This window comes from Halichoerus grypus, chromosome 11 (assembly GCF_964656455.1).
Source record: "Halichoerus grypus chromosome 11, mHalGry1.hap1.1, whole genome shotgun sequence".
NCBI classification, from domain to species: domain Eukaryota; kingdom Metazoa; phylum Chordata; class Mammalia; order Carnivora; family Phocidae; genus Halichoerus; species Halichoerus grypus.
Window position 1 is genome coordinate 64,753,984 of NC_135722.1, and position 22,953 is coordinate 64,776,936.

The 22,953-nt window shown below is 42.9% G+C and overlaps 1 protein-coding gene and 1 pseudogene across 2 annotated transcripts in view; one reads left to right on the forward strand and one right to left on the reverse strand.

Annotated features, from left to right (window-relative positions):
* The first annotated feature begins 483 nt into the window (after positions 1-483).
* Positions 484-1,085, forward strand: LOC118529329 (protein tyrosine phosphatase type IVA 1 pseudogene; annotated as a pseudogene).
* Positions 1,086-8,622: 7,537 nt separating this feature from the next.
* Positions 8,623-22,953, reverse strand: part of ME3 (malic enzyme 3) — a 196,770-nt gene continuing 182,439 nt past the window's right edge. For both annotated transcript variants that reach the window (XM_036082139.2, XM_078058654.1), the window contains exons 9-15: positions 19,405-19,502; positions 19,026-19,139; positions 17,286-17,391; positions 16,539-16,681; positions 15,804-15,977; positions 10,226-10,324; positions 8,623-8,864 (exon numbers count right to left, since the gene is read on the reverse strand). In XM_036082139.2, coding sequence (XP_035938032.2) covers positions 8,703-8,864; positions 10,226-10,324; positions 15,804-15,977; positions 16,539-16,681; positions 17,286-17,391; positions 19,026-19,139; positions 19,405-19,502 — 896 coding nt within the window. In that variant the 3' untranslated portion in view covers positions 8,623-8,702. The remainder of the gene's footprint in view (positions 8,865-10,225; positions 10,325-15,803; positions 15,978-16,538; positions 16,682-17,285; positions 17,392-19,025; positions 19,140-19,404; positions 19,503-22,953) is intronic.

The following is a 22,953-nucleotide window of genomic DNA, read 5'->3' on the forward strand; positions in this document are numbered from 1 at the left end:
TTTCTGTGGTGTTCTTGGCCACGCATTTATGGAGTTTCTGAAGGGCCCCAGAAATTACTGCCAGGCACAGCACGACCTTTATGAGGACAAGTGAACTGTGGAGGTTCATTACTACTCTACTGGGAAGCCCCCATAAGATTGGTTGTCCTGGACACACAAGTGTAGAGTTGAAATCATCGGAGCATTTTACAAGAATTCTGACCTGGATGGGGTAAACCTGGGTGCATTTCCTTTCCATTGACTCAGTATTACTGAACTGAAGGATTGCTTCTTGTTAGGAGGTTCATTTCATTTCCTGTTATTCTCAATTACATTTTCAAAGCATTGAGAATTTCCAGTGGAGTACATTGGAGTATACTTCAGTTTCTTAACCAACTGAGCCACCCAGGCGCCCCTGGAGTATACTTCAGTTTCTTAACATCATTTCTGTATTCAAATATTCAAAACATTTTTTCGTAACCGTATTGTTTCAACTAAATTAACATGGCTCCAATGAACCGGCCAGCCCCTGTGGAAGTCACATACAGGAACATGAGATTTCTTATTACACACAGTCCAACCAGTGCAACCTTAAACAAATTTATAGAAGAACTTAAGAAATACAGAGTTACTACAATAGTAAGAGTATGTGAAGCCACCTACGACACTGCTCTTGTGGAGAAAGAAGGCATCCAGGTTCTGGATTGGCCTTTTGATGATGGGTCATCACCATCTAACCAGATTGTCGATGACTGGTTAACTCTTGTAAACATTAAATTTCGTGAAGAACCTGGTTGTTGTATTGCTGTTCATTGTGTTGCAGGTCTTGGGAGAACTCCAGTGCTTGTTGCCCTAGCACTAATTGAAGGTGGAATGAAAAATGAAGATGCAGTACAGTTAATAAGACAAAAGCGGCGTGGAGCTTTTAACAGCAAGCAACTTCTGTATTTGGAGAAATATCGTTCTAAAATGCGGCTGCGCTACAAGGACTCCAGTGGTCATAGAAACAACTGTTGCATTCAATAAGACTTGGCTCCCTGGGGGCGCCTGGGTGGCTCAGTTGGTTGGGCGACTGCCTTCGGCTCAGGTCATGATCCTGGAGTCCCGGGATCAAGTCCCGCATCGGGCTCCCTGCTTGGCAGGGAGTCTGCTTCTCCCTCTGACCCTCCTCCCTCTCATGCTCTCTGTCTCTCATTCTCTCTCAAATAAATAAATAAAAATCTAAAAAAAAAAAAAAAAAAAAAAAAGACTTGGCTCCCTGATGTTGTTGCCTTGGAAATGGAACTTGAGACAGGACTTAATTATCATACATATTAGCCAACATGTAGGCTTAATGAATGACAAGTCTAATGAAGCTTCCATAGGAATCATGAAAAAGCCACAAGCTTGACAGAATTGCAGCCTCTATGTTTGGCTTCATACTATTCCCATGCCAGAAAAAATATGTAAGAAATTGAGAGATTAGGTGCCAAAATATCCAGCACAATACTCGTATATTTTTAGTATCATATATAATTAAAATCCTAGAAATTATGAACAGCACTGTAAACCATATGTGGTTTATTCCTTTAGTCCTTTCAAACATTGCAAGTATGGCCTATGTGGTTATTTGTTCCTTCATGTTTACCATCCCACATGAGCACCAGTATACATCAGGTTTTAGCAAAAATTGATTTTTATTGGATTCTTACCAAGACTTAGGGGATTATTTAATGTATTTCTATTAAGCTCATTTTGTGCTGTTATGAAAACCTCCATTTTGAAAAATCACAAATCTGTGGTTAAAAGTTCATGTAAAATACACAGTGTACAGAAGCACATGTGTGATGTTTTCAGACAAAAAAGTCTTATAGTTACTTTAATGTTTACACTTGGGGTGCAACTTAGAGGGGGAGGGCCTGAAGACAGAGTGGGAGGAGGCTATGAAATATCTCTAGTAAAATGTTGCCTTTGTCTTGTGCAGGATGTATAGAATAGATCTTTTATTTAGCAAAAAAAATTCTTTTTAAGGCAGAGATGCTTTATAGCCCAAACATTTCTTATTTATAAAATTTCTGAAATCTTGAAATTCTTCATCATGTCTATTGGAAGTTGTTTATTAACTATTTTCCTTTGAAGCATATTTTTTCCTGTCTTCCCAATCAAGAGAAGTGGGTTTCTGCTAATGAAGTGAGTAGGCATCTAATATTTTATATGCTTTTTGAACTGTGCAACTTTGTATTTGGATACCTGATACTTTGTTTTATTATGTAATTGATAAAATGATGACCTGTATTAATGCTAGTTTAACCATATATTCATACTGTCTGGGAATATAGTTCTTCAGGAGAAATAATTTCAGTGTTCACCATTCACCAGCTAGTACAAGAGCTTACCCATCTAAATAAATAATGAATTGCAGGAGGGAGAAAGAGGCAGGATGGTAGAAATGTGTTAATATTGGTAAAAGTGGAAGCAAAGGCATTACTAGAGATAAAGAAAATCATTAAACTTTCAAAAGTTTCAATTCACCAGGAAGTTATAATAATTGTAAACTTTATGCATCAGACAACATTGGTCCAAAATCTATAAAGCAAATATGGAGAGAACTATAAGGAACATTAACAAATTTACAATAGTGGTGGGAAATTTTACTATCCTTTTTTCAGAAACAGATCAAGTAGACAAAAATCAGTAAAGATATAGATTTGAACAAAACAATTAAAAAGCTTGATTCCATGAACATATAAGGGGCATTGCAACCGACAGTGAGAATCCATATTATTTTTAGGAGTGCATGAAATATTTTATTACATTTGACCATAAAAATTTCAGCAAATTTAAAAATATTTAAGTAATACAAATAACTTCTTTGACTACAATTCAGTTAAGTTAGGAAGAAAGTTAATAATATCCATACATTTGGAATTTTGAAAATCTGTGTCTATAGACTTCCAGATAGGGTATAGTAGGTTGTGGCATTCCACCACCTACCTTATAACAACCAGAAAAATAAAGAAAAATTTATAAAGTAGTATGTTTGAGGACATGTGAGAGCTGTAAAAGCAACAAGAACTAGGTGAATAGGAGTTCCAGAGAGGGAGGAGCTCTCCTGAGGTGAGTGGCCATTCCCCGCCCCATTGGGGGCATTCACTGATTCTGGACGTGGACAAAGAATCAGACTTGGTCCAGGTGGAAGGTCTCTACTGAGGGAAAGAGAAACCCAGACAGGCTTTTGGTGGTCATGTGGGACTGGTACAGCAGATTGGAAAATTGAGAAGTTTGGCCATTTTCCTCCACATGTTGCAAGTTGAGTTCCTCAGGAAACCTATACTAAATCTGAGATTTGCATTTGAAGATTTACTGGGGAGTTGTTTCAACACCTGTGAGGGAGCAACAGAACCAGGAAATGGCGGAAGTTGTTGAATGGTGATACATACAGTTGTAAAACTGGCCTCAGCCAATCTTGCAAGGAGCTCTGAAGCTGGGATGACCACTTATGGATGTCCCCACTTGAGGTGAAGGGGTTGAATGTTTGGACTTGAATCAACCAGTCACTGGATGCAGGCTGTCCCTGGGGATAAGGGCATACCCTTGGATGAAGTACCTTCCTTCAGCCAAGTGCAATTCCCAGAGAGGGATGCAGCTGTGCACCTTCAGCTGATAATACTTCTGGCAGAGTGTTTCAGACCTGCAGAGGGATCTGGGTGGTGCAACCACAGCATCCACTATACTTGCTGAATTCTGGGGCTATGTATGAGAACCTGGGGAGTTAGAATGAAGATTTAAAAGACAGAGGGAAATCTCCCTTAATTTCATAGTGCTTAGGAGACCAAGCCCTGTTAGAAGAGGGGTTTCAATCTTCTCCAACACTGTATTTTTTATTATAGCCATTCTGGTAAGTGTGAAGTGATATCCCATTGTGGTTTTAATTTTCAAATGACCAGTGATATTAAGCATCTTTTCATGTGCTTGTTAGCCATTCACATATCTTTTGTAGTAATATGTCAATTCAAACATTTTGTCCACCTTTTTAATTGGGTGGTTTTGTCATTTTCTTATTGAATTATAAAAGTTCTTCATATATTCTGGACCCAATGTCTTTATCAGATATCTAATTTGCAAGTATTTTCTCTCAGTCTGTTGCTTGTTGTTTTCTATCTTAATGGTATGTTTCAAGAGCAAAACTAAAAAAATTGAATTACAATTTATCAATTTTTCTTTTATAAATCATGCTTTTGAATTTTATCTAAGAACTCTCCTCAATCACAGTTTTCTGCTCTATTTTCTTCTAGAAGTTTTATAGCTTTAGCTTACATTTGGGTCTGTGATCTATTTTAAATTAATTTCTGTGTATGGTGTGAAGTAAATCTCTTTTTGTAATTTTTTTATTTTTTGAATGTGGATATTCAGGTGTCACAGTATCACTGAAGTATTTTGGTAGCTTTGTTGAAAGTCAGTTTACCATAAATGTAAGGACTTAGCTGTGAATTCTCAGTTCTTTTCCCCTGATACATTTCCATTGATCTACATAACCACACAGTCTTGATTATCGTAGTTTTATAGTAAGTTTTGAAATTGGATAGTGTACTTTGTTTTTCTTTTCAAAAGATTTGGCTATTTTATTTTATTTTTTATTTTTTTAATTTTTTTTAAGATTTTATTTATTTGCGAGAGAGAGAATGAGAGAGAGAGCATGAGAGGGAGGAGGGTCAGAGGGAGAAGCAGACTCCCTGCTGAGCAGGGAGCCCGATGTAGGACTCGATCCCGAGACTCCAGGATCATGACCTGAGCCGAAGGCAGTCGCTTAACCAACTGAGCCACCCAGGCGCCCGATTTGGCTATTTTAGATCCTTTCCATTTCCATACAAATTTTAGGATCAGCCTGTCAATTTCTACAAAAAAAAAAAAACCTGCAGGGATTTTGATATAGTATTGAATTTATAAATAATTTGTGGAGAAAATTGCAGCTTTAACAATATTGAGTTTTCAAATCCACGAGTATGGAACATCTCTCCGTTTATTTAGTTTTTTTTCAGATCTTCTTTGTCAACAGTAATTTGTGTAATTTTTGTAATTTTCAGTGTAGAAGACTTGCACTTCTTAATTTTCTAAGTATTTTTTCTTTTTGATGCTGTTATGAATGGAAGTATTTTATTTCTAGATTGTTAATATTGCTAGTATATAAAAATACAGGTGATTTTTGTTTATTGACCTTGTATCCTATGACCTTGGTAAACTGATTAGGGGAGAGAGGGAGAGAACGAGTGAGATAAGGGTTCTATTCTTTGGCATTTTCTACATATAGGATTATGTCATCTGTGAATATAGGCAGTTTTACTCTTCATTTCCAACTTGGATGCCTTTTCTTTTTCTTTTTTTATTGAACTGGCTAGATCCTCCATGTTGACCAGAAGTGATGACAACATCCTTGGCTTGTTCCAGATCTTAGGGAGAAAGTATTAATTCTTTCACCATTAAGTATGATGTTAGCTGTTGGTTCTTCATCAGGTTGAGGATGTTCTCTTCTATTATTGGTTTGTTGAAAGTTTTATCATAAATGGATGTTGGATTTTTTTCAAATAGTTTTATCACATCCATTGACTTGATCTTATGGTTTCTCTTCTTCACTTTATTAATATCATGCACTATAATGATCAGTCTTTAAATGTTAAAACAACTTTGCATTCCTGGAATAAATCCCCCTTGCTCATTGTGTGTAATTCTTTTATATTGATGGATTTGGTTTGCTAATATTTTAAGATTTTGCATCTATATTTGTGAAGGATATTGGTCTGTAGTTTTCTTGTGTTGCTTTATTTGGTTTTGATATCAGGGTGATACCAGTATCATAGAATGATTTGGGAAGTGTTCCCGCCTCTATTTTCTTTTTTTTTTTTTTTAAAGATTTTATTTATTTATTTGACAGAGAGAGAGGTAGCGAGAGCAGGAACACAAGCAGGGGGAGTGGGAGAGGGAGAAGCAGGCCTCCCGCCGAGCAGGGAGCCCGATGTGGGACTCGATCCCAGGACCCTGGGATCATGACCTGAGCTGAAGGCAGACGCTTAACGACTGAGCCACCCAGGCGCCCTCCCTCCTCTATTTTCTGAAAGAGGTTATGAAGGATGGGTATTATTTCTATTTTAAATATTTGATAAAATTCACCAAAAAAGGCATCTGGGCCTGCACTTTTCTTGGTGGGAAGATTTTTTTTTTTTTTAAAGATTTCTTTATTTATTTGACAGAGAGAGACACAGCAAGAGAGGGAACACAAGCAGGGGGAGTGGAAGAGGGAGAAGCAGGCTTCCTGCTGAGCAGGGAGTCCAATGTGGGGCTCCATCCCAGGAGCGTGGGATCATGACTTGAGCTGAAGGCAGATGCTTAATGACTGAGCCACCCAGGTGCCCCTTGGTGGGAAGATTTTTAATTACTAATTCAAATTTTTTACTTCTTATAGGTTTATTGATTTCTGCTCTAATCTTAACTTGCTTTGGATTTTGTTTGTTTCTAGAGGGAGTTTATATTATTGCTTTGAGACTTTTCTTTTTTTCCTGATATAGGCATTTATTTAGAACTACAGAATTTTCCTCTAAGCACTGCTCTAGCTAAAACTCACAATTTTGATATTTTTCATTCAATTCAACATATATATAATTTATGCTGCGATTTCTTCTTTGAACCATGGGTTATTTAGAAATGTATTATTTAATTTCCAAATGGTTAGAAATTTCCCATTTTTTTCTGTTGATTTCTTTTTTTTTTTAATAAAGATTATTTATTTGACAGAGAGAGACACAGTGAGAGAGGTTAACACAAGCAGGGGAAGTGGGAGAGGGAGAAGCAGGCTTCCTGCAGAGCAGGGAGCCCAATACAGGGCTTTATCCCGCCCGAGCTGAAGGCAGATGCTTAACGACTTAGCCACCCAGGCGTTCCCTTTCTGTTGATTTCTAATCAAATTATTAACTCTGTCCAGGATGACTTCAGGAGCCAATTGCATTGGAACTCCGAGGATGAATGATGTCTCTAGCAGAAAGCTGGGGTGAGCTGCTATTTAATTGATAAAGGGCAAGGAATGGGAAGGAAGGACTTGACAGATGGAGACCAAGCATTTATAAAGGTACAGGCCTGAAAGTGCCTGTGTTTAGTGTGGTTGAAACAAAGGAAACGTAATTTTATCTTCTTTATGTCTTGGTCAGTATAGCTACAGTTTATTTATTTAGTTGATCTTTTCAAAGAACCTGTTTTGTTTCATTGCTTTTCTCTACTATTTTTCTTTTCTATTACACTGAGTATAAAGGATGTGCAGTTGGGGTACAGAAGTTGTGGGCCAGGACATAGAAAAGATAGTGTAATGGTTCCCTGGTGTTGAGATTCCAGCTTCACTTCAAATCCTCTTCTGAAGACTTTCTCATTCCCCATGAGCTCAGGGATTATAGAACAGGGCTGTTTTCTCAGGGTATGTTTGGCTGAGCACCAGCACCAAGGAAGCAGATGTTGGAAGAACAAGACCTGGGCAAGGGGTGACTGGTGTCTCTGCTAATTACTGTTCTAGGAGTCCAATAGTCCTGAGACTGTGAGGTGGCCACATAGGGCAGTGGGGCTCTTGAGGCTGAGCTGGCAGCAAGGGTGGGTGGTGTTAGGTCCCTTAGTATGATTTACTGTTTTCTATGTTATCCAATAAAATTAGAGGTTGGAAGCTGTCATCCCAATAGGTTCTAGAAATTTATCAGGGTCTTTGATTACAGGGGCTGTAGGCTTGTCCCCACCTCCCCATCCCATGGTGTGGGCTCTGCTAGACATGAAGGAGGTGAAAGCCGTGCTTGAACTTGTCTAAGAAATTCCCAGGACAGACTGAAGGCATTCTCTAAGAATACTGCCCTGGTTTGCTGAATTCCTTCAGAGTGAAGTGTGGGAGAGAGAGAGAGTTCCAGAGTCAGGAAAATGACATCAAGTCTTCCCTAGAACTCCATGATTCTCTTCCCCTCATTGCTTCTCTTCCTCCTCACTCCTTGGCCTGCTGACCCTCCACACCCACATTTCTCTAGTTTTCCTTTTAGTAATAACCAAAAGGAATCCTAATATTCAATAGCCCACATGTCAGGGATAGTTTTTTACTAGTGAGTTGCCTTTAGTCACTCAGCCCTCATACCCATCTGATTTTGAAGGATGTGTATTCCTCCAGCAGGGATTGAACTCCCTCATGGGTGGGCCATGCTCTCTGGTCAGTGGCTGCCCCTACCTTCCTCATTTTCCCATGCCTCCTACCCATCCTTTACTCTCGGGACTCTGTACACATTTCTCCCCCTGAAGCCTTCTCTTATTTCTCATACGAAGTATCTGCTCCCTTCTCTGAGTACCCTTGACCTTTATCTGTACTTCTTTCATGGACTTAACCACTTTCTCCCTTGTGGAAAAATGAGTTGTGTCCATATCTCCTTCACTAGACTCTGAGCTCTGTAAAGGCAGAGTTCTAGGAAGGATTCTAGATTTCCCACAAGATCTAGCTAATTGTTGGCAATTAGATGAAGAAATTCTTGGGGAGGAAGTCAGGGTTATAGAAAAGTGAATTCTCAGGGCCTCAGGGACAAGGCTCTCATTCATTGTGTGCCTGGGTATCTCCCCTCACACCAGAAAGTTCAAAGGAAAAACACAGGGACAAAGATGGCCATTTTAGAACCCATTTATATTGTCAGTGTTACTCTGGGCTTGTTCCAGCCTCACAGCATGCTGCCTCTGAGACTGCATCACACTGTTTGAACATTCATGGCTTCCTTGGGCCAAGTATAGCTGTCCAGTGTAAAGGAGTCATAGTCTGGAGTGTAGACCAGGGATCTTACAAAAGCCTCCTTGTCCTTGGGCTCCGGGTAGTAGGAGGCCAGGTTGTGTTTGTACGCGAAGTCAAGGACCTAGGGAAAAACATATTGGCTGAGGAACTGGAACTAAGGAGGAACCTGCCTAAAAGTTGCCTAAAGGTTGCTTGGGAGCCTGTGGAAGGGTAATGGCCCCTGCGGAACCATGAACTGTTGTCCCTGAAGCCACTCGATAGGAGGGATTTTGAGCTTTTGCCTGGGTAGGAAGCTGCGACGCAGTGGAATAAATACTAGGCTGGGATCGAGAGGCCTCAGACTCAAGTCTGCCTCTGCTTCCAAATGCCTGTGGGTCCTCAGAGGTGACATTATCCTTGCTGAGCCTCAGTTTCCTCATCTGTAAAGTGGGAATAATGAGACCTTTCTCTGGAGTAGTGTGAGGATAAAATTAGGTAACAGGCAAAATCAGGTGTCCAGTAGCTGATATTTTTCCCCCACTAAATGTGGGTGGAATTGGGAGAAGAGCCTGGACATTGTTCTCTGGGTATTAGATATGGTTTCACAAGAGCATTGATCTCAATATCCCAAAAAGGAAGGAAATGGATAGGGTGGAGTTGGGACTATGAGCTGGACTGTTAGGCTTGAGGGCTGATTCTGGAGCCTACCATGGGCAACTCATGGGGAGCACATGCTGTTGTGCAATGCATCTTCTGAAATTATTTTTAAAACTTATAGAAAATGTAAAATATATATACTAATAAAAATGATAGTATAATAAACCCTAATGCAACCAGTATCTATCTATATTCAACAGTTATCAATGTTGGGCCAGTCTTTATTGCACTGTGTTCTGATTCTCTGAAAACCCATCATCTCTGCAAAGTCTCTAGGAAGACATTTTTCCTTGGAATATTCCATGAACATGATCATCCTGTGGCCCAGCCTTTCTGAGAAAAAGGGGAGGAATGAGCATTTTCGCTACACTGAGTGTAGACCTTTCTCACTGTCCTCTTTAACCTTCAGAACTCTGGGAGAGAGGAATTACCATCCCCTTTGGAAAAGGAGGAAACTGAGGCTCAGGAAAGTGAAGCAATTGGCAGAGCTGGGACCTGATAGCCAGAGCTCTTTTCATGACGCTATGAAAATTGACCTTTCTGTATAAATGGGCACTTATGATTCAGTTTTAAAAAATTCCACCCACATTCTGGTCCACAAGACTATGGACTTCGTTGACCTTTTTGCCTGGTGTTTGAGGGGAAATCCAGGAGCTTTCCCAGAACTGGCCTGAGGGGGGTGTTGGGGGTGGGGCTTGAGCTGCAGGCAGGAGTTTCTCATCCAGCCTCTGGATGGGAGCTCAGGATGTCTCCACAGCTGCCATCCCCTTAGCTCTCCTAATCTCACAGAGAGAGGAAGTCGTTGAGCCTCACTAACCATATTACTGGGGGTAGGATGCTCCTTACTTTGATGGCGATTCTCAGAGACACATCTCGGATGGTGCTGAGTGGTGGGTACAGTCTCCCCTGGGACAAATGCTGCTCAGAGACCTCTTGGGCAATTTGCTGGGGAGAGAGAACCGAGGGGAATAAGCTGAGTTTCTGCCTTCCCAGAACAAGCCCAAACCATTACTCCAGAGATTCACCTCGCCCCTCATAGGTGGCCAACCATTGCAGTTCCCATTGTAGTCTCTGCCCTCTCATGGCCCCAGGGCAGCTTAATGCGTGGGCCTTATTATTTTTTAAAGATTTATTTATTATTTTAGAGAGTGGGTGAAGGGCAAAGGGAGAGGGAGAGAGAGAAAATGGAGCCCGATGTGGGGCTACATCTCATGACCCTGAGATCATGACCTGAGCTGAAATCAAGAGTCGGACGCTTAACCAACGGAGCCACGCAGGTGCCCCAATGCTTGGGCTTTTAAGCAAAGACACATCCTTTTCTGTACTGTGAGATTGGCTGAGAGTTTAAACTACACGAGATCCTAAATTCTAAAGGAGAATCACTAAGACCAAGATGAATAAACTTGTGGCTTGTAAAGCAAACTCTGGGATCGCCCCATGGCTGGTCCAGCCTATTGCACAGAGATCCCTGAGACCCTCCCTTCCTGAGTTCCAGCCTCTCCCACATCCTGGGTGCCCACCTAGGTCATCTTGTCTCTCTGTATTCAGAGCTCCTTGAGCTCTCCCTTCCAGTCCTGAGCAAAGGCTTCTTCTGCAGTGAGTGACACCATAAAGGGGCCTTAGGCTTTATCTGAATGAATGCCCTAGGCACAGCATCCTGGGAACAGCCCCTCCCACAGCTTCCTTCCATGGTTCAGAGCTGGTCTCTGAGGCCCAGCTCTCCCCCTCAAGCCTCATCCTCCAGCCTCAGGCACTGGTGCTCAGCCAGCCTTGCGGAACAGCCTCTGTTATGTGCTGGCTCTGAATCCACTCCCACCTGATCTTTAAATTTGGGAAAAGCCATGGTGCTCTCTGAGAACTGTGTCCCAGAATGGATGAACCAAAGGAGTTGGTCTTGCCTCAGAGTTTGGCTGACTTTATGGATGTGGGCCTCCTCCTCTTCTGCCTCATTTTCATGCTCCTATCTCTCCTTTCCATCTATTCATTCCAACATTAACTGAGCTCTATGATATGCCAGGCTCTGTGCTAGTTGCTGAGGATCCATGGCAGAGAAGCCTTTTTCCTCCTGTAGTCTGGAGTCAGTGGACAATTAACAAACAGGTACAACAATTACAACATAGAAGTGAGTGCAAGCAGAGGGGGCACATAGGCATAGAAGAAGGCAGGGCCTGGTCTGCCATGTACAGGAAATCTTCCCAGGAGATGTGACAGCAGCTAAGACCTGAAGGACAAAGTAAATTACTCGAAAAGGGAGAGGGAACATCACATGCAATTTCTTGGAGAGAGACAGCAGGAGGGAGCATGAGTTCTAGACTGTAAAAAGAACATTGGCTAGGTTGATGGGAGGGGGAGGCTAAAGGCTGGAGAGGAAAGGAGGGCCTGGTGATGACATGCCTTATATGGAAACCATGTGAAGGAGTTAAGGCTTTATCCTGTAAGCACTGAGGAGCCATTCAAATGTCTGAAATGAGCAGAGACATGGACTGTTCTGGGTTTTCAAGGATTTTTTTGGGGGGAGGTATAGAAGATGGGATCAGAGGGAAGCAGGATTTCCATGGCTAGATCTGCATCTGGAAGAGTTATCCTGCAGAGTGAAGAGATGTATCAGGTATGGTGGTCACTTCTCAGATGTTGGGCACTGGTAATGCTCTGCTGCAGCTTGGAGTAAATCATCAGGGGCCATCCTGGTGCTATTGCTCACAAACCCAGTGACCTTGGGCATGTAACTTAGACTCTCTGTGCCTTACTTTCCTTGTGTATCACATAGGAATAATCACTATATCTATTTTACAGAGTTGTCAAGGTGGAATGAGATATATAAATCTCCTAAAAGTTATAGTAGTTTTTTCCATAGGAAAATCAGATTCAACTTAAATTGTCTTAACTTAAAAGTACCCCTTTCAGAAATATAACTTGCCAGCCCTTTAAAGACCAGACTGTCAGCTTCTAGAAGGGAGGGATCTTGTCAATTGCAGCAAGAGATTAATAGGTGGATTGAGGAGAGGTTCCTGTGTAGTTGATGGACACTTCATGAAGTGATGGAGCTGACCGGTCCCAGGCACTAGGAGGTCGGGGTGTAGATGCCTCTTGGGGTTACAGAGGAAGGCTCTAGCAACCATCTTTCTGTACAACAGGGGAGTTTGCTTTCAGGCTAATTTCAAGTAGGAAATGACTCTTCCCATCCAATTGGGGGGGGGGGTGATTCAAACAGCTTCACCCATAGCCACGGGACACCACCACCACTGAGAGAGCAATAAGAAGAAATACACAGAAGAGTCACACAAGATGGACAGAGGCCCATGGCACAAAGCCATAGCCAGCGTGCACATGGCTTGGGGGAGGCTGACAAACCTTTAGGAGACACTACTTGCATATTCTTGTGGAGCCAGTGCTCAAAGACCAAGAAGTAGTAAGAAGGAACCTAGAACATGAGATAGTTCCTTGTGGGACTCATAGAAGACTGAAACAGGAAGAAATTGACAACCTAAATAGACCAATAACCAGTAACGAGATTGAAGCAGTGATTAAACACCTCCCAAAAAACAAGAGTCCAGGGCCTGATGGATTCCCTGGGGAATGCTACCAAACATTCAAAGAAGAAATAATACCTATTCTCCTGAAGCTGTTTCAAAAAATAGAAACAGAAGGAAAGCTACCAGACTCATTCTATGAGGCCAGCATTACCTTAATCCCCAAACCAGGCAAAGACCCCATCAAAAAGGAGAATTTCAGACCGATATCCCTGATGAATAGGGATTCCAAAATTCTCAACAAAATCCTAGCTAATAGGATCCAACAATACATTAAAAGGATCATCCACCACGACCAAGTGGGATTTGTCCCTGGGATGCAAGGGTGGTTCAACATTCGCAAATCAATCAATGTTATAGAACATATTAATAAGAGGAGAGAGAAGAATCATATGGTCCTCTCAATTGATGCAGAAAAAGCATTTGACAAAACACAGCATCCTTTCCTGATTACAACTCTTCAGAATATAGGGATAGAGGGAACATTCCTCAAGTTCATAAAATCCATCTATGAAAAACCCACAGCGAATATCATCCTCAATGGGGAAAAGCTGAGAGCCTTTCCCTTAAGATCAGGAACACAACAAGGATGCCCAGTCTCGCCACTATTGTTCAACATAGTACTAGAAGTCCTAGCAACAGCAATCAGAAAACAGAAAGAAATAAAAGGTATTCAAACTGGCAAAGAAGATGTCAAACTCTCTCTCTTCGCAGATGACATACTTTATGTGGAAAACCCAAAAGACTCCACCCCCAAACTACTAGAACTCATAACAGCAATTTAGTAATGTGGCAGGATAGAAGATCAGTGCACAGAAATCAGTTGCTTTCTTATACACTAACAATGCAGCTGTAGAAAGAGAAATTAGAGAAACGATTCCATTTATAATAGCACCAAAAACCATAAGATACCTTGGAATAAACCTAACCAAAGAGGTAAAGGATCTATACTCTAGGAACAACAGAATACTCATGAAAGAAATTGAAGAAGACACAAAAAGATGGAAAAACATTCCATGCTCATGGATCAGAAGAATAAACATTGTTAAAATGTCTATGTTGCCCAGAGCAATCTGTACTTTCAACGCCATCCCGATCAAAATTCCAATGACATTTTTCAAAGTGCTGGAACAAACAATCCTAAAATCTGTATGGAGTCAGAAAAGACCCCGAACCACCAAGGAAATGTTGAAAAAGAAAAACAAAGCTGGGGGCATCACGTTGCCTGATTTCAAGCTATATTACAAGGCAGTGATCACCAAGACAGTATGGTACTGGCATAAAAACAGACATATAGACCAATGGAACAGAATAGAGAGCCCAGATATGGACCTTCAACTCTATGGTCAACTAACCTTCAACAAATCAGGAAAAAATATCCAATGGAAGAAAGATAGTCTCTTCAATAAATGGTGCTGGGAAAATTGGACAGCTATATACAGAAGAATGAAACTTGACCATTCTCTTACACCATACACAAAGATAAACTCAAAATGGATGAAACATCTCAATGTGAGACAGGAATCCATCAAAATCCTAGAGGAGAACATAGGCAGTAACCTCTTCGACATCAGCCACAGCAACTTCTTTCAAGACAAGTCTCCAAAGGCAAAGGAAACAAAAGCAAAAATGAACTTTTGGGATTTCATCAAGATATAAAGCTTCTGCACAGCAAAGAAACAGTCAACAAAACAAAGAGGCAACCCATGGAATGGGAGAAGATATTTGCAAATGACACTACAGACAAAGGGCTGATATCCAGGATATATAAAGAACTTCTCAAAAAACAAATAAGTCATAAAATGGGCAGAAAGACATGAACAGACACTTCTCCAAAAAAGACATACAAATGGCTAACAGACACATGAAAAAATGTTCAACATCATTAGCCATCAGGGAAATTCAAATCAAAAACACATTGAGATACCACCTTACACCAGTTAGAATGGCAAAAATTGACAAGGCAAGAAACAACAAATGTTGGAGAGATTGTGAGGAAAGGGGAACCCTCTTACACTGTTGGTGGGGATGCAAGTTGGTACAGCCACTTTGGAAAACAGTGTGGAGGTTCCTCAAAAAGTTAAAAATAGAGATACCCTATGACCCAGCAATTGCACTCCTGGGTATTTACCCCAAAGATATAGATGTAGTGAAAAGAAGGGCCATATGCACCCCAATGTTCATAGCAGCAATGTCTGCAATAGCCAAACTGTGGAAAGAGCCGAGATGCCCTTCAACAGATGAATGGATAAAGAAGATGTGGCCCATATATACAATGGAATATTACTCAGCCATCAGAAAAGGATGAATACCCAACATTTGCATCAACATGGACGGAAGTGGAGGAGATTGTGCTAAGTGCAATAGGTCAAGCAGAGAAAGTCAATTATCATATGGTTTCACTTACTTGTGGAACATAAGGAATAGCATGGAGGAAATTAGGAGAAGGAAGGGAAAAATGAAGAGGGGGAAATCAGAGGGAGATACGAACCATGAGAGACTATGGACTCTGGGAAACAAACTGAGGGTTTCAGAGGGGAGGGGGGTGAGGGCATGGTTTAGCCCAGTGATGGCTATTAAGGGCACATATTGCATGCAGCACTGGGTGTTATACGCAAACAATGAATCATGGATCACTACATCAAAAACTAATGATGGTGTATGGTGACAAACATAACAATTTTAAAAAAATGTGTGTGTTCTGAGAGAAGTTTAAGACTCAAGGTGATCTTGAGAGAAGCTTGAGGTTCAAGCATTGAGGATCTACTGCTGGCTTAAGGGGCAGGTAAGTAGAAGAGAGGAGAGAAGGAATCTTTGGGGGCCCAGTGTAGGACCCGGTATAGAAGACAGGCCCGACTGGGAGCATGCATGCAAGGGAGCAGGGACAGCGATACCTCTGCTGTCAGTAGGAAGATCTCATCTGGGATGTGCCGGACCCCGCCAGCAATGACTCCCAGAGCCACTCCAGGGAACACGTAGGCATTGTTTCCTTGCCCAGGAATGAAGGTCTTGCCATCTTCCAGAGTCACACTCTTAAAAGGACTTCCACTGGCAAAGATCCCTCGGCCCTGGAGGCAGGAAGAAAAGCAGAGATGGAGCCTGGAGATGGGTTTCAGGCAGTAATGGTGGGCCTAGTTTTATCTCCCAAATGTCGAACCCTTCTTCATTCTCTCCCAAACGCTCAGCATTGTACTGAGCACACTGCAGGTGCTGAAAGCACACTTGTTCATTTGACCAGAAAGTTTAGCTCCCACTGAGTTACCTGGCAGCCAAGAAATCACTGAAAGGTGAAGGTTTTTAATCTGTCACCTCCCGAGAGGGCTAACCCAGGACACGACAGGAATGCAGGTGACCTAGAGTTTATGAATGCCTTGGGTTCTGGTCAAACCTCTATGTTACTAGAGGAACCTTGACATAACATGAGGGTGAGAGCTTGGGCTTTGGAGCGAGACCTGGGTTTGAGGGCCAGCTCCACTCCTTATTAGCTCTGTGACCTTGGGCAAGTTATTTCATCTTTCTGAACCTCAGTTTTCTCATCAGGGATGGGGGGATTTTTCTTCACCCTCATAGGGTTACTCATAATGTTACTACGTCCTCTCAGCCTGGGGAAGGAAGGACTCCCCGCTGACCTCAGTGACCCGGTAGCACTTCTCAGCCGTACACTCGGCCTTGCTGGTGGGGTTGCTCAGGGCAAAGATGATAGGGCGCTCGTGGAAGGAGGCCATGTCCCTCAGAATCTGCTCCGTGAAGGCTCCTGCGATGGCAGCAACACCTACAGGGAAAAGGGGGGTTGTAGGGATGCCTACTCTTTATAAACACCCCATTCCTCTCCTGATGATGGTCATGGGGGGGACTTGGTACAACATGGAAGACTCAGGAATCTTGGAGATAGCATCCGCCATAGGGATGGATAAAGGGAGCTGAAGAGAAAAGGGTCTTCTTGCTTGAGCTGGGTAAGACCTCCTCTTAATCCCTGAGGGAACACTGGTCCCTTCAGGTCCCTGCCCGGATAAGATGTCCTGTGAAGGCATTCCTGGGCAAAGTCCTTTAGAGTGTGTGCCTCTCCCAATATATAGAGAGATGCCAGGTTCCCCTCTTTGGGAGAGCAGTGCTCACTTCCTCTCAGAGAGACCAGCCCTGTGCTTTTCCACTGCACTGTATAATTCTGCATCACTAAGTCCCAACTTGGTGCCTTAGTTCTATGGTTTTTATACAGTAGTCACTCAGTGAAAGACTGTGGCACTGAGGTGGACATGGGATCGGTGAGACAGCAGTACTTCCATCAATTACTTATGCCTGCTGGCTGAGCCTTAGTTTCCACCTGCAAGTCAAGAAGGTTAGCTGGGCTGGACAGTGGGACTCCTGCCTCCTCCTACCTATAATGGCCGTGGGCTTCACCAGCCTCACCACCTCCTCCAGGCTGTTCACTTCAGGGTGGTCCTGGGCAAACATCTCCTTCTCATGGTTCAGGTGGTTCCTTCCCTGCAGGGAAAGGAAAACATGATGCCTGGCAGTAAAAATTGCTTGGCTGGACATGGATGCCTCTGGAGATCCCGAAAGCATTTCCCGGAGAGCACTGTGCTTCAGTCTGAGCTGTCAGAAGCCTTGTCGCTCATCCTCTTGATCAGATCTCCTGGTAAAACCTAAGGTGGAACCTAAGGATTTTAATGTGTGTTTTGTCACAGTGTGGGGGTGTGTATGGGGTTTCTTTAGCCCAGACCACACATGGAGAATCCCTAAAGCCTTTCTTTGCACTTTTAGGGACATGGCTTCCTGGGCCAGGACAGAAAGGCTCTCATGAAATACCTGCGTCTGACCAAGACCATTGGCCCCAAGGCATTCAGCACTCAGGGCCAGTTGAGGGATGGGGGCCTGAGCCATCAGGGTCAGAAAGCTAATTTGAATGTATTTTACAAGAGCCATTGACCTCCCTGTGAACAATAATAAGCTAAGCCCCAGGACAGGCTTGCAATGGCTGGCTGTTCCCACAAGCTCAGGATCCTTCCATTTCTTCAAATAGGAGTCAGGGTTTGACAGGCTGGTAAATGGTACAGATGTTCTGATGACTCCTTTGGGTCAGCTGGCCTTATGAGAATCAGAGTGAAGACATCAGCTTGGAGAGAGACTTGAGTAGGGGTAAGCTTACTGGGATAAGCAAAATAATGTTAAAAGGTGGCAAGAGGGAAGTGTGGCAACCTCTGGTGGCTTTTACCTGTGCTGCATTATGCTCTGGAATGACCTGCGGTGGGAGGAAGATCTGGCTCTTTATGAGATAACAGAAGGTCAGTTTCTATTTCTTCTAGTCTTGGTCGAGAGCCCCATGTACTTCCCCCATTCCTATCTCTGTCATCTTTTAAAAAAGTTTCTCACTGACATTCTCTGTTAGTGGGATTTGGGGCATTAAAACTTGGAGCTCTCAGTGAAGTCCTAAGGGTGGAGGTCATCTAAATGTGCCCCTCACCATAGTCCAGTCAGAAGCTAGACTGTTTCTCATTCATTCTTGCACTCATACCTCAAACATTACACACTCATTACATGCCAGGCATTGATATGAAGACTATAAAGCCTAATGGGGAGAGAGACAATTAAAAGGGCAACTGTCCTATAGTGAGGCAAGTACAATGTATGGAGGGGGACAGCTACATGAGCATAAATGTAGGAAATGGACTGAGACCTAGATGCTCAGAGAAAGCATCTTGGAGGAGATAACAGAAGACAAGGAGGAAGCAGGTGGGGTTGAGGGTTGAGAGTGGGTGTGTGGCAAAAGAGAAGGGCATTTCAGGCAGAAGAACAAAATATGCAAGGATGTCGGACAAGAAGAGCATGTTACGTTTGGAAAACTATGATTTACTGTGGCTGGAGGTTACTACAAGGCAGGAAGTGGTGGGAGATAAAGCTGGAAGGGGCATGCATACACACACTTGCCCACATATTCAAAGCTTTTGGACAGAGCAGTTAAGGCTACTTTGGGGTGTGTCTTCTGCTTTGGAGGTTAGAACATTACCCCCCATTGCTCCGTTTTTTGTCTGAGCACTTTCTCCCATGGAGACCTCTTATAGTCCAGTTCCAATAGCTGTAGGTGTCAGGAAACCTCTAGGTCTCCAGACTGACAGTACCTTTACAATGAGCCCCTTGGAGTCCACCATCCAGATCTTCTTTGTGGCCTCTGCCTTGGGTACGCCTTCTTTCTCTAGGGCCATGACAAGAAGGTGGGCGATGCCCATGGCTGCCTGGGAGGTACCATAATGGTGGATGTTCAGATACAAGGCAAATAGCTGCTCAGCATTTATCAGAAGCTTTACCAAGATCCTCTCTTCTCTGCACCTTTCCCCCTTCTCCTAGGAGGCCCAGGAGTCCTTGAGACACCCAAATGTTGGTGCCTAGACAGCTGCAATTATCACAATATACCTGTGCTGCTTCCTCTTCTCTGAACCCCTGAACACCTCCCTTCCTTCATGCTTCTCCACCCATCCTTGTTCTCCTGATGGCACCTACCTCACCCGCACCTTGGAAAACAAACACGTGATTGGAGAGCTTGTTCTTGGTGATTCGCAGAGCAGCCAGGATCCCTGCCACAGCGACAGAGGCTGTGCCTGCAACAGAGTGCACTGAGATCAATCTCTGGCCACTGGCTCCCCATCCCTAAGGGAAGACTCTTGGCAGAGTTCCCCACACCTAGAATGTGCGGCAGAACAAGCAACTCTCCCTAGCCCTTACAGAGGTCAAGTCTGTAGGCATGCAGGTTTTAGAGCAAGTATATGCCCTGTTTATAGATAACTGTTCTTTTGAGAAACAGCTCCTGGATTGTGACTGGACCCTGGGAGAGAGGATCAGATAGTCAGGCACTGCTACCACCATCATTCATAAATGAAATGACAAGGACAAATATAATAGAAGCTGAAAAGAAGTGTGAGCCTCACAGAATAATTTGTTTAAGGGATAAATGGATTAAAAGCAAATTAAAAGTGAGACCACAAACTAGCCATGAGACATTAAGTGACCATGTGATCTGAGCTGCCTATCTTATCCACCAAGTCATAAGGTTGGTGTGCCCAGTAGCATACCATCATCAGTGGCTTGAGCCCGTCTGGAAGGTACAAGTAAGTTGCATAAGCAGGTGGCTCAGACTCATTTGACACCTTCTTCTGCTGCATGATTTCTTCTCCTTCAGTGCACACCTAGGGACTCACTAGGGATTCCTTATGACCAAGGAGAAAGAAGTTTGGGCTTGGTTTACCGATTATTCTTTTTTTTTTTTTTAAGATTTTATTCATTTATTTGACAGAGAGAGACACAGCGAGAGAGGGAACACAAGCAGGGGGAGTGGGAGAGGGAGAAGCAGGCTTCCCGAAGAGCAGGGAGCCTGATGTGGGGCTTGATCCCAGGACCCTGGGATCATGACCTGAGCTGAAGGCAGACGCTTAACGACTGAGCCACCCAGGCACCCCTTGGTTTACTGATTATTCTTAATGATATACTGGCATCAGTGAGAAGTTTCTGGTTGCAGCTACACAGCTCCAGTAAAAGGTAGCCCTAAAGAGTGATAGCGAGAAAAATATTCCTAATGGATAGGACTTCAAGTTGTAAATTTGGTTGTCCATTTTGGTCTAAGAGATGGCTAGGTCTACATTGATTCATGGGCAGTTGCTAATGGTTTGGTTGATGGTCAGGGACTTAAGAATAGAATAAATAGTAAGACTGATGATGAGGAAGTCTGGGGAAGGGGTGTGTGGATGGACCTCTTGGGATAGGTATAGAGTGCAAACATATTTGTGCCACATAGGAAAGTTCACCAAAGGGCATAATGAAATAGGTTCCCTCAATCAGGTGGACAAAATGGCTCCTGTGTATCTTAGCGTCCTTCTCCAGCCACCTAGGATTTACTCCATGAATTTATGTACAAAGTAGCCATGGTGGCAAGGATGGAAGCTATGCATGGACTTCCTCTCATGAAGGCTGACCTACTATTCCTACTGCTGAATGACTAACCTGTCAATGGCAGAGACTAATATGGAGCTCCTGGTATGGCACCATTCCCTGGGAGGACTGTCTACCTGGCAGCAGGATTACATTGGACTCTTTCCATTATAGACAGGAAAGAGATTTATCCTCCCTGGAATAAACAAATATTCTGGATATAGATTTTCTTCCCCTGTATATAATACTTGGCCAGTGCCATAATCTGTGGATGTTTGGAATCTGTGGATGTCCTAGTCATCATCCTGGTATATTCCAGACAATAAGGCTCTAATCAAGGAATTCATTTTACAGTACTAGAAGTGAAGCACTGGGCTTATGCCCCCGGAATTCAGTGGTCTTAATATGTACTCTGCCACCCAGGAGCAGCTGGCCTAATAGATCAGTAGAATGGGCTACCGAAGACTTACCTAAGACTCAGTTGGTAACACTCTATGAAGCTGGTGAAGTTCTATCTTACAGGATGCAGTATAGGATTTGACTTAGCAAACAATACATTGTGCTCTTTCTCCCATAGCCAGAATACTTGGGTCTGGAAATCAAGGGGTTGAAGTGGAAGTGGTTCCTTTCACCATTTCACCTAGTAAGTTACTAGCAGAAATTTTGCTTCCTGTCCCTTCAGTTCTGTGCTCTCTGGATTGGAGGTGTTGGTTCCCAAGAGACAAACGCTTCCATAAGAGTTCACAACATGGTTCTACCAAATGGAGAGTTGAGACTGCCACCTGGCCGTTTGGTTCTCTTTTTTTGCCATGAAACCAGTGGACAAAGAAAGACAGGGTTACTTTACTGGCTGTCATCAGGCTATTTGATGACTGAGGGGCAATGGAGGACAGGAGGGACTAGATCCGAACCCAGGGGATCCTCTTAGTACTTGCATGCTCAATAGGAGATGTTAGTGAATACTGCTGCAACAAAAGAGAGGCAGGACCACTGAGGATTCACATCCTTCAGAGAGAAAGGTTTGGATCATCCCACTAAAGAACCCTGGCCAACCGAGGTCCTCTCTGAGGACAAGAAAACATGGAATGGGAGGTTGAGGAAGAAATGTATAAGCATCAGCTATGGCCTCATGACTGATTACAGAAACAAGGAATATAGCAGCTATGCATAATTTCTTCCTTGATGATTATGTGATTTACATAATGGTATATATTAGCTAATTTATTCTCCCTCTCCTTCCTCTTATTTTTTATATAAGTATTGTTGGAGGTTAATTCTACAGTTTAGTCTTTAGGTGACAGAATTTTCAAATGTGACTGTGACTGAGTTTAAAGAGTAGTTAATCTTGCCCAGAGATGGGTAGTGCGACTATTTTCCAGAGATGAATAAAATGACTGTAGAGACTTTGCCCCTCCCCATTTTGGGGAGAAGGTGAGAATGTCTTCATTTGTTGGAAAGATGTATTTTATTAGGTATTTTGTTAGAGTTGTTTTTGTTGTTGTCTGGAAGTACCAGTGTATAGAACCCTGTGTATGGATGCTGAACAGTTGAAAGGATGGAGTGTGCCAATTATCGAGTAATTGTTTCTCAGTTTCAAACCCACCCTTCACTTGGCTTTGTCTGCAAACCACTTCCCAGCTTTGCCAACTGGCTCTATGCTGGGCTCTGCCAATAACTGGCACCAGAGGGTGAGGGAAGGGCTAGGTGAGGGGGACGGAATGCTTTTTCCAGCATCATCCCTGCCTTGTAAGATTGACGGATAAAATGTAGGACACTTAACTTTGAATTTTTGATAAACAACAAATAACTTCCTTTTTAGTGTACGTCCCATGCAATATTATTATAAATATTCTAAAAAGTTATTCATTATTTACCTGAAATTCAAATTTAAGTAGGCATGCTGCATTTTCATCTTGCTAAATCTGGAAACCCCACAGCCTAGGTTTTCCAATTCTACAGCAACAGAATATTCTAGAAGCAGCAGTTCACTTCAGTTTGCAGTTTGTCCATCACTTGCAGAACTAGCCTCGTAGCGCACCCCTCAGAGACACCAACACTAGTGGACTGCTGCCTGGTCTTCTCTGTGTTCCCTAGCCTCAGGGCTGGGAGCAGGTCCTTAGGGCTTTT